This window comes from Schistocerca americana, chromosome X (assembly GCF_021461395.2).
Source record: "Schistocerca americana isolate TAMUIC-IGC-003095 chromosome X, iqSchAmer2.1, whole genome shotgun sequence".
Lineage (NCBI taxonomy): Eukaryota > Metazoa > Arthropoda > Insecta > Orthoptera > Acrididae > Schistocerca > Schistocerca americana.
This window is the reverse complement of record NC_060130.1, coordinates 802,725,000-802,741,263: the sequence shown is the minus strand read 5'-3', so window position 1 is coordinate 802,741,263 and position 16,264 is coordinate 802,725,000. Positions and strand designations below refer to the sequence as shown.

The window sequence follows — 16,264 nt, the reverse complement described above, 5'->3', positions numbered from 1 at the left end:
CATTCACATGATATCATAACACGCATATTTAAATCTCATTCATACTGATTTGAACTTTTTTCCAATGTTTAGTTCATTATCTGCTAGTATGTTCTTTGCTTGTGGTTAAAAGTTTATGTTTTTGGAAAAGTTTGTTTAAATTGTTGATGTTAAGGCTGTTATTGTTCTGCATTAATGAAAGTGAGGTAGATAGGGTTCAGTGTCATTATGAGTTCTGAAGGTGGATGTACACTTAGCTTGAAACATGTTTTGAAAGACAGAAACAAATATCTGTAGCATTGTTTGTACAGGTCGAAGGCAAGAATTTTTCTGGCAGCTAATACATGTCACCCAATCACTGCTGCATGGCACTACTGCATGTTTGTATGTCACATTGTGTCTGGTGTACAGAGTTGATCCATGTTGTTTTTTCTCTTGTGGTAGTGAGTTTTTCTGAGAAAATGGCGTGGTCAAGGCAGAAAATTGTTGAGTTATTACATATCGCTGTACTATGCTGAGGTCTGCTTGTTGAATGTGTGAAGCAAACAATAAAAGAACAGCACAAAAAAGGACACTCTGCAGAGAATTGCTGCCTCATTCATTATCGTGTCACATTCGTGAGTAACGACACTTTTGACAAAGTAAAGCATGATTTGTGCGGAATCATACCAGCTGAATAACAATTTGATACTATGCATATTTAATGGAAGTTTTTCATTTAGCTACCATTACATAGACCTACAGGACTTCCACCAATGCCCTCCTACTTTCAGGCACTATTTGGAATTCAAAATCAGTCTATGACGTCCAAATGAAGTTACAAAAAACAGAGCAGTCTTCCATATTCAGCTCCTGTAGCAAATTATTACCTCCAGTTCTTCTCTAGAATGTTTTTGTCCACCAACAATAGTGAGGCCTTTTATTTTGTGTGCATGAAATCTCTAAAAGTATTAATAGTTCGGCACACCATATCATTACAGTTTCCTGATCAATAGACATAATGTAGCAAACAATATGAAAATTATTCGACAGCATTACAGACGAAGGGATACAAGAAAACATTGCCACCAGTGTGGACAGAAACCAGAAACAAAGATGAAAACATGTCATGAAATGCCACAAGAAACATATTCCGAGCACCTAGATGTGACAGTGTGTGCAGAGCCTAAACATAATAATAAAGAGAGTGCGTGTGTGTTTTAAAATGGTGTAACTATTTGTTCCATGTTTACAGATTAATAGTGCTACAGTGTCTAATTTCATCTGCATCTGCATCTACATCTACATCCATACTCCGCAAGCCACCTGACAGTTTGTGGCAGAGGGTACCTTGAATGTCTCTAATCCTCATGGTCTCTTCATGAGATATACATAGGAGGTGAAGGTACGTTCTTGAAACTTCAACAGAAACCCGTACCGAGCTACTGAGCGTCCCTCTTGCAGAGTCTTCCACTGGAGTTTATCTATCATCTCCGTAATGCTTTCGCGATTACCAAATGATCCTGTAACAAAGCGCACTGCTCCCTGTTGGATCTTATCTATCTCTTCTGTCAACCCTATCTCGTATGGATCCCACACTGGTGAGCAGTATCCAAGCAGTGGGCTAACAACTGTACTGTAACCTACTTCCTTTGTTTCTGGACTGCATTTCCTTGGGATTCTTCCAATGAATCTGTCTGGCATCTGCTTTACCGGCGATTAATTTTATATGGTCATTCCATTTTAAATCACTCCTAATGCCTACTCCCAGATAATTTATGGAACTAACTGCTTCCAGTTGCTGACCTGCTATATTGTAGCTAAATGATAAAGGATCTTTCTTTCTGTGTATTTGCAGCACATGACACTTGTTTACATTGAGATTCAATTGCCAATCCCTGCCCCATGCGTCAATTCGTTGCTGAGCCTCCTGCATTTAAGTACAATTTTCCATCATTACAGCATCTCGATATACTACAGCATCATCTGCAAAAAGCCTCAGTGAACTTCTGATGTTATCCACAAGGTCATTTATATATATTGTGAATAGCAACGGTCCTATGACATCCCCCTACAGCACACCTGAAATCACTCTTACTTTGGAAGACTTCTCTCCATTGAGAATGACATGCTGCGTTCTGTTATCTAGGAACTCTTCAATCCAGTCACACAATTAGTGTGATAGTTCATATGCTCTTACTTTGTTCATTAAACGACTGTGGGGAACTGCAGAAGTCAAGAAACACAGCATCTACCTGGGAACCCGTGTCTATGGCCCTCTGAGTCTCGTGGACGAATAGCGCTAGCTGGGTTTCACACAGTCGTCTTTTTTGAAACCCATGCTGATTCCTACAGAGTAGATTTCTAGTCTCCAGAAAAGTCATTATACTCGAACATAATAAGTGTTCCAAAATTCTACAACTGATCCAATCCTTTGGAATGCTACGCTCTTCTAGAGACTTACCGTACACCGCTACAAAAAAGGGGGCAAGTTCTTTCACGTACTCCATGTAAAATCGAACTGGTATCCCATCTGGTCCAGCAGACTTTCCTCTTTAGAGTGATTTTGATTGTTTTTCTATCCCTCTGTAATCTATTTTGATATCAACCATTTTGTCATCTGTGCGACAATCTAGAGAAGGAACGACAGTGCAGTATTCCTCTGTGAAACAGCTTTGGAAAAAGACATTTAGTATTTTGGTCTTTAGTCTGTCATCCTCTGTTTCAGTACCATTTTGGTCACAGTGGGTCTGGACATTTTGTTTTGATCCACCTACCGCTTTGACATAAGACCAAAATTTCTTAGGATTTTCTGCCAAGTCAGTACATAGAACTTTACTTTCGAATTCGTTGAACGCCTCTCACATAGCCCTCCTCACACTACATTTCGCTTTATGTAATTTTTGTTTGTCTGCAAGCCTTTGGGTATTTTTATGTTTGCTGTGAAGTTCCCTTTGCTTCCATAGCAGTTTTGTAACTCAGTTGTTGTACCACGGTGGCTTTTTTTCATCCCTTACAATCTTGCTTGGCACATATTCATCTAATGCATATTGTACGATGGTTTTAAACTTTGTCCACTGATCCTCTACAATATCTGTACTTGAGATAAAACTTTTGTTTTGAGCCATCAAGTACTCTGAAATCTGCTTTTTGTCACTTTTGCTAAACAGAAAAATCTTCCTACCTTTTTTAATATTTCTATTTACGGCTGAAATCACCGATGCTGTAATCGCTTTATGATTTCTGATTCCCTGTTCTGCATTTTATCAAGATATTAGGAAAAGCCACATAAATTTGAAGAACTAGTTTGAACCTGTGTCTGGTCAACCTATTTTAGCTTATTGCAGTTACTGCTGTAGCCAAATATCTGTAAGTAATATGGTAATATGGGATGTCAGTCACTTTTTAGCTACATGAAGGGGAGAAAGCATACACATCGTGCTTTAAGTAAGAAAACATTTTCTCAACTTGAAGTGTTTTGCAGCCAAAAAAGTCAACTGCTGTTCTGTCACACACTACTTCTGAGCCACACACTTCAGTATTGTCGTCTTCAGAATCTGAAGTATCTCTGTTACCTTCAACAGCAAATCATCCATGCAGACTTGCGGAATTTGTATTAAAAGATGTGACAATGAGAGAAATTCTGTGGTGTGTTGAAACGCTTATGGCTCACAAGTCAATTCAGGAAGCTGAAAAGGATGATACTGTAATCTCAGGAATGTGTAAAGATCGTGCTGTAGTTAACAAGATGCAACTTAAGCAAGGTTCTTATATTCGGAATTCCACCTTATTTTAATCAACAGTTGCTTGGGTTACTGATGAAAGCTTGTTACATTGTTCTTGGTTTTGATAAATCACTGAATAAATTTGTGAGGCCCACACAAATGGTTGTAAATACAAGATTTTAGGATGAAGATAAAAAGAGATTACAAGAAGATACCTTACTTCCTGTTTTCTTGGTCATTCCAGAGCTACTGATCTTCTGTCTTCTTCCGTTGATGTGATAAACATACCAAAGGTAAAGATTCTCCAGATTTCAATGACAGGCCAAATGTGAATTGACTGTTTCTGAAAGAATATAAAGCACATTCAGCAGAGTTGAAACTGCTAGATATTGGTAGCCTTGGACTTGTTTACATGCATCGTGCTTTCCAAGATGCAGTCAAGTGACACATTGGGACACTGCATTATTTTTGAGAGCCTTTTATAGCTTGTTCAAGAGTTTCCCAGACAGGATAGCATTGTATACCCAGTATTCAGGCTACACTGTTTTTCCAAAATTTTGTTTTATCAAATGTCTGGAGAATTCCTCATTTGCTCAAAGAGCTATCGATATAACACCAGACATGAAGAAATTTCTTGAAGGTATGAAGGAGAATAAGAATGAACCAAAGAATGAAAGTTTCATGTTGGTGAATAAATTATTAATGATCCATTGCTGTGTGCCAGACTTGCTTTTTGCCAAGTCATTAGCCTGCATATCGAACCTTTCCAAACAGTCCCAAACAGATGCTCTGTTAACTCCATTTCTCCTTACAGCTTTGGTATCCACACTAAAACAGTATTAGGACACTTTATGAAGCCAGGGATATTAGATAAAAGCATATCAAACAAGTTAGGTGCTGCCAAGGAAGGAAAAATCTATCACCTGCAAAAACATAATTCTAGGTTTTGATACCTGTAAAGAACTTAAGAAAACCAGTTTGGATGTAAGAACTGTCGATACTCTTAAGTTTTGACAATAATGTAAGACAAGTCTTCAAACATTTGTCATGAAACCTAATAACAGGCCACCCTTAAACTTCCTGCTGACACTTGCCATTACATGCTTGAGCCAGGTTTAATTGTATCTAACATCAGTTTGGCAAAAGCACATCTTGATAAGCTGTTTTGTAATCTCGCAGAAAGTAATCACCTCAGTGGAACTGCAGTAGATAATGTAATGCAGAATTCAAGGACCTGACATCCCTGCCATATGTTATCAGTTCTTTTTAAAGAATACAGCCATTCTGAAAAAGAGTTGATCATTTCTGGTACAATATCCTAAGTGATAAATACCAATATTTGGTGGTTGGTGTGAAATTATGAGGGTTGAATAAAAAGTAATGCCTCCACCTTCGTTAATTGGGTTTGGATGGGAATATTTTAATAAATCAAATGTAGAAATAATCCTTAGAATGTGATCTTTAATAACCAATATTCACTTTTCCATATAATCACCAGCCAATTGGATACATTTGTGCCAACGATGAAGAAGTTTTCTGAAGCCGTCATGGACGAATTTGACACTCTGTTTCCACAACCACAGTCTCAGCTTTCTCTCAACATCTTCATCAGAAGCATAATGATGTCCCCACAGATCATCTTTCATTATCGGAAACAGATGGAAGTCAGGTGGTGCTAAATCTGAACTGTATGGAGGATGCCATATGGTGGTGAGATTCAGTCTCTGAAGTTCTGCTGTGGTGGCACCTGAAGTGTGTGGTTTGGAATTGTCTTGCTGCAGGAAAACATTTCCCTTTTCCTTTTGGACCCTTGTTAACCGTCGTTTCAGAGTTCCCAGCGTTGTGATGTAACACTCTGAATTTATTGTTATTCCATGATCAAGGAAATCAACATGGATATCATCATCTGCGTCCCAGAACACTGTGGCCATGATTTTTCCAGCTGAGGGCTGCATCTTGACTTTCTTTTTCTGGGGCGAGTCTTTGTGTCGATATTCCATAGACTGACGTTTCATCTCCAGTTCGTTATGGTGTACCCATGTTTTGTCTCCTGTCACAATTGAATGGAGAAAGTCATCACCTTCATTCTCGTAACCCGAGAGGAGTTCCTGGCAAGTGTCAAGTCCCTGAGCTTTCATTTCGGGAGTCAGTATCCGGGATACCCATCATGCACAGATCTTCAGATAGCCAAGCCAAGCAAAGCAATAATGTGAGCCATATGTGAAATGCCGATAGTGCTTGCAATCTGTGAGTGATAAGATGATCATCCTTAATCTGTCAACATTTTGCTTGTGAAACTTGGTGGTTGCTGTCACAGGATGTCTAACTCTTTGTTTGTCATGCAGGTCAGATGTTCCCACCTCAACATCTTTAAACTTACTCGTCCAACGATGCACAGTACTCATATCAACACAATCACCATAAATTGCTTTCATTCTCCGATGAAACCTTCTGCTGTCAAGAATTCAGTGACTGCACCTTGCTTAAATCGCATTGACCGACCTTTTGCGCGGGGTTCCATACTTTACAGTGTAACAACACAACCGTTCAATGCTAAAGCTTCCTGCCAACTGGAACTGTAGAGAAGAGGCTACGGAACAAGCCAGTACCTGGCGCATACGAATGCTGCCAACTCTTGAAGAATTATGAAGGTGGAGGCATTATTTTTAAGTCAATTCTCGCACTTTGCAGTCTTTCCCATGGAATGCTAACATTGAATGGAGCTTTTTGGTTAATGGTGAATGCCTCTTTGAAAACATGAGGGAAAAATCAGTTGTTATATATAGGCAAATACAGGATGTTGTATCCAATATAGGAGGCATTGACAACTAGGATGTTACAAAATTCCTTGTTCACAGTGCAAGAAATACATACGTTATGTGGAATATTGTGATCAACTCTAAGAACACCACCTTTCAGAACAACAGAGCAGTTTAGAAAAAAGGAAAATAGACTTGGAAGTGAAAGAGTAGAAAACAAAGTGTTTGAAGATTTTGGAAAGTGCTACAAAAGAACAACAAACAAAGGCCTTAAAACATTAGATAACTGCATTGGGACAATGTATTTGTTTAATAAATAATGAAATTATCTGAAAAATTCAAAATTTTGTTCCTCTACCAAATTTATAAATAGATATTTTGCGTGTTTTGAGTTGGGACTTGAATGTTTCAAGAAATCCTTGGGATCAGCATAAATGAAACATTTAAATTATAATTACTGTGCAAGTACACATTATTTTTTATTTAAAATAGTATTTAAAGCATTTTAATTATTACTTACATATTTATATATTTTTGTAGAAAATTGTATTATGTTGTATAAGTCTGCTTGATTTTAAATACAGGAGTGGTTTAAAAAGTTCTTGGAACGGAATATAAAAAAAAGTATTTATGTCACTGAAACTTTTTTTATTTTTCAATGTAATGTCCTTGTATATTAATGCATTTGGTCCAACGATGTTCCAGTACCTTGATCCCATCTCGAAAATAAGTTTCCTCCGGGCCTGCAAAATAGTTGTCAACTCTCTCTATCAGTTCTTTGTTTGAAGTGAATCTTCGTCCACGAAGAAAAATTCTTAGTTTTGAGAAAAAACGAAAGTCTGACGGAGCCATATCAGGTGAAAAAGGTGTGTGTGGAAACAACTCATGCCTTAGTTCGTGTAATTTTGCCGTAGCAGTGGCACATGTGTGTTGATCCCCACCATCAAGAGTCGCGGCAACCATCTTGCAGATAACTTTTTGATTTCTAATTCTTCAGCTAAAATGTGATATACCCTTTCAGATGACATCTGGCAAGCATGATCAATTTCATGCACTTTCAATCGGCCGTCCTCCATGACCATTTTGTGCACTTTTGCAATGATTTCTGGAGTAGTGACACATCTTGGCCGGCCATTGCGCAGATCATCGTCTAAGCTCTCCCGACCAAATTTAAATTCATTTGTCTACTTGGGAACAGTTGAATATGAAAGGGCAGAGTCCCTCAGTGTATTCTGGAAATCGGCATGAATGTCCTTTGCTTTCATACCTTTCTTTATGAAGTACTTAATAACTGCTCAAATCTCGTCTCCCCCCCCCCCCCCCCCTCTTTCAAATCACTACGCAGGAACAACAGAGCCACATCCCTGCCACAGCTCTCTTTCAATAGCACTGTTGTGGCACGTGTTTACAGGCAACAGTCGAATGAATATCACGTGAACAACTAGCACTGGCCTATTGTAGTGATTCCAAGAACTTTTCAAAGCATCCTTGTAGATTTATATCAATTTAATATTTTTTGGTTTTGTTGTGAGTGGCCTTTTATCAGCAGTTTTAACCACTTCATTGTAAACCTCCTATAACATTATTGTTTTTCCGTAACTTCAAACATTTTCTATGGTGTAAAGTTCCATTCCCTTTAGAAGAGGACCATTACTTATTAATTTCTTTCATGATGAATATGAGAAAGAAACTTGTAATACTTACCTGGAATTGCATAGGATTTTTTTTCCTAGTTTGAGTAGCCAACCTGATGTACGATTTTTTCCAAGGTCATGGACTGAGCTGTAATAATAATTGGTGTAATAATTACATTTTTCTCAATGTAGATAGTGGATTCGTAGGTATAATCTGATGGTGCAGTTACAATACCCTAATTTTTAAACAGATTTTTACAGTGAGCCTTATTATTGTTCTTATTATTATTATTATTATTATTATTATTATTATTATGGCCTTGTTCTGTAGTTCAAATACTTTGGCCATATTTGGTGCTTTTAATCCCCAAAGAGTGATATCGTAGCTAAGGACTAGGTGTACATAGGAATACTGTGTAACTGTGCTGTACTTGCTGACATGTTGATGTCGTTCTTGCTGGTATCTTCGTGTGCTCCTTCCGTTTCAGCTGTCAGTCGATATTCACCACTAAAATATTGTTTTTTCACACAATCCATGGAATTATCATTTACATTTAATGTGATTGAGTTATTTGCCTTCCTCAAGTTGCAGTTGATGCCTTTTGTCAAAAAAGGTGCTTTTTGCTGAACGACAAAAACACCAGTACTGGACATAAAGAACACAAACATTAACAATCTAAAATGGGATTGATTAATGTTGTTCATCAGATAGTGGATGTGAAATAATCTCATAAATAGCAATGCACAGAATTTTGTGGTAGTATACAGCACCTTGCATACAGGATTTTTTTATTTTTATTTTTTTTTTAATTTATCCATTGAAATGCAATTTTAACATGACAGCTGATGGATCATGGTTGGTAAGACTTCCTCATTTACAGATTGATTGATCAGGGTTAATGTTTTCATACGCTAATCACAAAAGTACAGTGGCATTCCTGAACATGGTAGACAGCAAAGCAAGAATTCATTTGAAACTGAAGTTGTACATTCAAGCTACAATTTAATTTTTACAAACCGTCTCAAAAATGTTGGCTGTCTTGCGGAACAGCAGTTGCAATAATGCAGTAAATTAACTTAATTGAAGACATGATGTCTGAGGGCACTGTGACCACTTTTAATATAATGAAGAAAGACTGACATCATCCAGATCACTTTTTATGTTTATTTCAATTACTGGTATCAATCATTGCAACAGATCATCCTCCGATCTAATATACAGTAAAAGAAGAGAGAGACTTTATAATCCACGTGAACTCTTGTAACCCCATAAGATGTAAGGAAGCATGCTTTCTTTCACTGCTAAGCAGAATGTCCGATCTGACATAATCACAAGACAAGATTAAAAAAGAAATTGATATTCTAAAGCACATAATCAGAATACATGGGTAAATAACAAATTGAAATAAAGGAGAAAAGAACCTAAGTTAAATAAGAAATATATCAGCATGGCATACCACAGCATAACATCTGATAAAACTGAAAAGTCTTTATGTAAACAAAATTACATGCAGCCTTCAAAACTGAAAGTATTTTAGCACAGCAAGATCAACAGAATATTTCATGCAAAAAAAAAGAGTATCTACACTCATATTTGTATAGGGACATGTTTTGTGATAGTTAGAAATGATCTATTGGGCAGACAGGTAGAATGTTTAAAACATGTTTCAAAGAGCATAATTATGCACAAAAAGACCGTACACTGTCTCTTAAATCAGTCACATCACCAGACTTCCCAATAAATCTGGTATATCCACAACACACGTGTAAAGTGTAAGGAGCCTGCCACCTAGTGGCAAATCATGTGAAACTACAATTTTAGGAGCTCATGCTATTCTGCTGACTAATTGAACTTTCTCGTAAATTTAGTAGTGTAGCCTATATTTGAGATTTTTATATAATTTCGTGTCAAAAGTTTAGGTGCAGTAACGCAAAGGAACAAAAAAAGTCGGAAGCTGGACGCAGATTTGATGTTGATGAAAAAAATGTTCATCGGTGATGTGCAAGTGAACAGAAACTCCTAAATACTTAGTCAATGTGCATTTCGAGGGCAAAAGGTCAAATATGCAGATGTGAAAAAAGTCTTGCTTGACTTTGTAGCTCAAAATAAGAAATGTAGATATGCCCTTATGAAGGAAATAATTCAAATTGAAGGCTGCAAAATAGAACGTAAAAGAAACATTTCACTGCTAGAATTTAAAGTTTAATATGGGTAGGTTCTGTGATTTATGCAATGAGACACACTATCTGTTCGTCACAAAATTACACTTGCACAGAAACTGCCTCAAGCATCCGAAAATAGTTTATTATCTTTGCAGCATTATGTAATCTGACTTAGATGCAAAAATTGTTATTTACTTTCCCAGATAGGGAATGCAGACCAAATGCCGGTCTACTTTGATATGCCGAGAAGCACTATGGTAAATAATGTAGGTGATCGTGGTGTGCAAATACGTTCATATGATGCTGAAAAGTAGCAGTGCACAGTGATGTCAAGGATTACACCTGATAAGACTAAAATTGCCACCATATGTGGTTTTTAATCAGAAAACCCCAGCCAGGTGAGAAAGCTTCCCACCTGGTAGCAGTGTAAGAGCTCGTGATGGTGGATGACAGAGGATCTTGTCCTAGTCTGGATTTCAACATTTCAGAATAAGCGGCCAGGAGCTCTTCTTCACTCAGTCAGTGCTTCGGTTGTATATTTTTCTTGGGCACATTGGTAATTGAGTGAAACAGAATCTGAAAGAAGGAAACTATGGCCTAGTTATTATTCTTGGTGGCATGACAAGTGTGTTGCAGCTTTTGGATGTGTGTTTAAATCATCGATTCAAAGCTAGTATAAGGCAATTCTATAGAGATTACATAATGCGTTTGACACCAGGAGGCTGTTTGTTATGTGCTTCCGTGTCAAAAGTGTGCCATTGGATTTTTGTTGCTTGGCAGTCGATATCAGAAGAACTTGTCATTAAAAGCTATAAAAAATCTGGAATTTCTAATCATCTTGATGGAACTGTAGATGACCTTCATCGTAGCAACTCTCTGAGCAACATTCTGGATTATCTAGTGAAGATTCAGACGCTGGTGATGCTGAGAAGTGCTTGTGCTTGATTTGGGTAAAATTGGATATTCTGAAGTAAATTGGACCAGCTATGTAATGTTTTGATGCATTCAGATTTCATGTACTTGTAGTTATATATTTTTGGCAAAAGCAATAAAAATTTATTGTTACCAGTAATCTATTCATTGTTGTGTGAATTTTATCTCCATCTGTTTAAACTAGATTTGATTAAAATTCTTTGTGTGTGCATCCACAGTGTTCGTAAATGCTTTACTTTTGTCAAAGGTATTTGAAAACTATATTTGCAACTATTAGAAATGTGGAAGCAGATGAAGTTTCCAGATGTAAACAGAAATCAGACAAAGATGCTACTCCTGATAATATTTTCAATAGTTAAAAATGAAGCGCAATAAGTGAAATGAATTGTCTGCATCTTTAGAATCTTTAGAAGTAGCAAAATGGCTTTCAAATACCTTTAATAATAGATTCGATTTATGCAGTTAAATACTATGTATTTTGTAGCAAAGATTAGCTTCATTGATCACATCATCAAATTTGAACTACTGCAAATTCAAATACATGTAATATTTCTGTGATGTGGAATTCTGTATGGTATGTGCCTCTGCTTTTGTTCACAAGCACACATTGAACACACTGTCATCTGCTAACTATGGTTGGCTCCATTGAAACAGCTGTTAGTACCAAGGGAGGCCGTTCAATTTATATCAAAACATTGACTCGCATCAGTCACTGCGCCATGGTTCTTTACAAAGTGAACAAGTGTGTAAACAAGCTGACACAGTTTTGCAAAACAGACTCTTTTCTTTTTGTTAAGAACAGCTACTGTAATAAGTTTCTCAACCCTCAAGATACATGTACACTTGATTTTGAAATTGACAATTTATGATCTGAGGACGGAAAATGTTGATAATAGGCCACACTGTGACTTTTCAAGCCAAAAGTCAGGGAAAAATGTGTGGTTTATATTCACACAAATATGCTATAAGATGATGATGATCTTTGTTCAATCTAGGGTACCTGTTGTATCACTGATTCTATGATTTTGAATATGTCCATTTGCTGCATGGTCTGTGAGGTTGTCTGGCTGTGGGTAGTGCTGTCTTGACTACCATCATTTGTTTTTTCCATAAGCATGTATGTTTATGAGACCTGAGTTTTCCCGGCATATGCAGTTTCAAATAACTAATGGAAATGCAGCTGAGTGACATCACTGACAACCCTGCTATTTCAACGGGTGAACTCTGCCTATTTTCAAGGCAAAAATGCAGTGCTTACTTTCTGCAGTTTTGCCTTGAAAATGACAGGGGTCACTTGCACGGTGCTTACTTGCTGCACTTCTGCTTTGAAAATGACTGGGTGGTCACCTGTCAAAATGTCAGCAGTTGTCGATGACTTCACCCAGCTGTATTCCCGTAAGTTATTTGAACATGTATATTTTTGACTTTGTGTATAATAAATCATTTATTGTCATTTATGTATAATAAATCATGTATTTAATATTTTGTTTAGGCTTTTACTTTGAAATTTTAACTTATTTCAAAGGCAGCTTTAATCATATGAGGGCACTGGAATATGTCATCAGCCATGTAACAGTATGTGCATAACTTCCTTTGCAGTTCCTTTTGCACAACTTCCCATAGCTGTAACTGAATCTTTGTCCTGCTGATGAGCTGCACTTTGCAGTAATTAGGTATTGATGTTTTATTTTTTACTAATATAGTGCCACTGTTTGTATTTTTATATCACATTACAATCATCCGTGTACTATTGTAGCCCTGTCTCTCCTTGTATTAGGTAATTGGCTCTGAGGATGACCTATAACAAAGCTCTTAACCAGTAATCTGGATGTAGTGACGTAGACTATGTCTGTCTTTCTTCATTATATTAACACTGCAGTTTCACTTAATCTATTCAGTTAGAAAGAACCAACATTTAAGGCTCCTTGTTATTTTAAAAATTCATTGGTTATGTAAGATAATAGGTTCACTGTTTATCATTGTGAAATATATGAAATGTGATTTATTTATCTTGTAACATAAAATTTTCAAATCATTTGATTTGATTTACAGGAGACATATCACACTCACAATAAGAAACCTTTCTTAAACGAAAATCCAAAAGTTTACATTATCTTACATGCATTTCTGAGTTACTGCTACTCAAATACATACTCTGTCCTCAATGATTGCTTCAATAGAATAACGACACTTTTCCACAAGAAAAGTAAAGACTAATCTTTTCAATGAACCAAGCTCCATGTTAAATACATTGCTGCCTTTTATTTTATAGTAAATTTTAAACCACACATACTTTGTTGTTTGGGCATAGTTTTAAACAGTGTGTTGGGAGTTTAAAATTCTTTCTGTGGCAAGTGCTGTGGTTGAAACAGAAAGAGTTTAATGTGTGTGCTGATTTGTATGTAAGAATAACAACGCTTCATATATGTGAAGGGAGGGAATATATAGATTTATTAAATTTTTAAGAGTGGTTGACAGGATACTTGTTCGACCACACAAATTTTCCTAGTTATTTCCTTTTGTAATACTAGTAGTCTCATCACATTTGCTAATTTCCCCAGTAAATTATGCTATGACAAATAACTGACTCAAAGTATCATTGATAGACAATCTTTCTGGTGTATATATATTTGTGGAGCCCACCAAAATACACAATGCAGATGCTAAGCTGTCAAGTTTATTTGCTAAGTAGTCAATGTGTACCTTCCAATTTAGATTTTTATTCAGATCTAGCCCTTAGAACTTTACATGGTTTAAGATCATTCTGTTTTTATTTTAGGCCTGTACACCAGAGTTCAGAAAATATCAAAACCAAGTTCTTCTGAATGCGAAAGCCTTGGCAAAAGGTTTACTTGACTGTGGTTATTCTCTGGTATCAGGTGGAACAGACACACATCTGGTGCTTGTGGATTTACGATCAAAGAACCTTGATGGTACACGAGTGGAGACTGTTTGCAACAAGTGCAATATTACAGTAAACAAAAATACTTGTCCAGGAGATAAGAGTGCAATGACACCCAGTGGTCTGAGATTAGGTTAGTACGCATAAATTGTCGCATTTCAGTAACAAATGTTTTAACAGCACTTACATAAAGCTTGAGAAGAATTAAACTTCTGTTAAATACTTGCATACTTGAACAATAAGAAGTGGTAAATGGTACCAAAACTTGAAAAAGTGAAAAAATCGGAGGACTAGAACATACTACATAGAGGATTCTTGGTGTCCCTTATGTTATTTTCTTCTGCCCTCTGAGTTTGTTATACTAAGAAAAAAATATTCAATTATTGATGATAAGTAAGGTACTGCTTACTCATGGTTTCTTCATTTAGAAATAAACATTATCTTACATCTTTATTGCTTGTGTATTACTTAAATATTTGATAGGCAAAACTTTCTTCCAATTAGGAACTTAACGTCATTTTAATAACAACAAGTTATTGATACTGGAAGTCCGGTGCCCACCTGCAGCCTTTTTCTCCCTATATTTATGTAGTGAACTCAAAATCAAGAGATACATTTGTGATTTTAAACAGTCTCACTTACTATAATATGCTTATTAAAAAATTAAAGTAAATAATTTGCCCCCACTGTGTCCCACCAAAGCTGGTTGGTGAATCATTTATAAATGTTTATTTTTAACTTTACCAACAGAGTGCATTTGATATGTAAAGAAAAGAAGAGGGTAAGTGATGAACAAAACTGAATATGGAGCTACTTTCCTTCCTTTAGACTATAAACCAGTCTAGTGATGTTAAAGAGAGTAAAGGCAAATAAGAAAGTTAACGGTTGTGAAGCTGAGTAAAATCAGTCCCAGGTACAATGGAGGCAGATTAGTGGGTTTGATTGAATCTGACAAGCATCTGCCATTATGCAGTGCTCACTCCAATCTCCTCTAATGATCTGCAATAAGGAGAATGTAACTGGTAATTTGTTTCTGTACTTGTTCACTGAGTCATATAGTTTTTACTTTCGTGGCATGTTCGGTTATCATTAATGTATTTCCAAATTCTCATATATCATTTGTACTTTGCAACAGGTGTTCCTGCTTTAACATCACGGCAGTTCAAAGAGAAAGATTTTGAGAAGGTTGTGGCATACATTAATAGAGCTGTTGAGATTGCTGCTGAGACATCGTCAAAGTCTGGTAGGTACTTGGATGCACAGTACATACAAAATTTTATGGCAACAGAATAGCGTGCTAAATTAATGACTGTTACTTCCTCTAGGTCCAAAGATAAAGGATTTCAAGTTGTGCATGATGAATGATGCTGACATATCACTGAAGATACAACAATTGAAGGAAGAAGTATGCAATTTTGCATTGAGTTACCCGATGCCTGGATTTGATGATCATTAATTAAAGGCAGACTAACTGTACTCTGTACACTTAATCACAAATGTGATCTGATGCATCATGCTGAATCTCGTACATTTTGTACTGCTTTGCTTATTATCTGTTAATTTTCGACTGATTTTTTTTTTTTTTTTTTTTTTTTTTTTTTTTTTTTTAAAATACATTTTTTTCACTTGGTTTCATAAGTGATTTTTTTTTTTTTAAAGAAAGGTATCATGTAATGATAAAGTAAGTTAAGTTGAATTAGTTGGTACTGAACAACTGTGATTTAAGTGTTATGAAACACACATTCCCTAACTCGTTCAGATGTTTGTTATTTTTGTTTGTCATGTGTTTTTTGGTAAAATAATATAAAAATAAGAACTTCTTTCTTGTGAATTAGTGGTGTGCGTGTGTGTGTGTGTGCGTGTGTGTGTGTGCGTGTGTGTGTGCGCGCGCGCGCATTTCGGTATCTGTCATTTGTGATAGGAATGGCTGTGCATTTTTTCTTTGTAAGTATCAATAAAATGTGCTGTCAACAATCTCTGTGCATAACATTGCTGTTACGGAGCTATATCATTGCTATTTCTACTCAGTGCTACTCCTACTGTGGTTGATTTATTTTTATCTGTATTTCTCTTTTAAAGATTCCCATAGTGAAATATTATTTAAAATACAAAGTCTTTAATGCTCATCCAAAAGTCAGTTGGAAATCTTGTGCAAACAAAATGGATACACCTAGAAAGATAAAAGCAAAC

The 16,264-nt window shown here is 36.3% G+C and overlaps 1 protein-coding gene across 1 annotated transcript in view; it reads left to right on the top strand.

Annotated features, from left to right (window-relative positions):
* LOC124555216 (serine hydroxymethyltransferase, mitochondrial-like) overlaps positions 1–16,048 on the top strand; it is a 128,328-nt gene extending 112,280 nt beyond the window's left edge. Inside the window, exons 8-10 of the mRNA XM_047129066.1 lie at positions 13,952–14,207; positions 15,210–15,317; positions 15,400–16,048. Coding sequence (XP_046985022.1) covers positions 13,952–14,207; positions 15,210–15,317; positions 15,400–15,530 — 495 coding nt within the window. The 3' untranslated portion in view covers positions 15,531–16,048. The remainder of the gene's footprint in view (positions 1–13,951; positions 14,208–15,209; positions 15,318–15,399) is intronic.
* Positions 16,049–16,264: the final 216 nt, after the last annotated feature.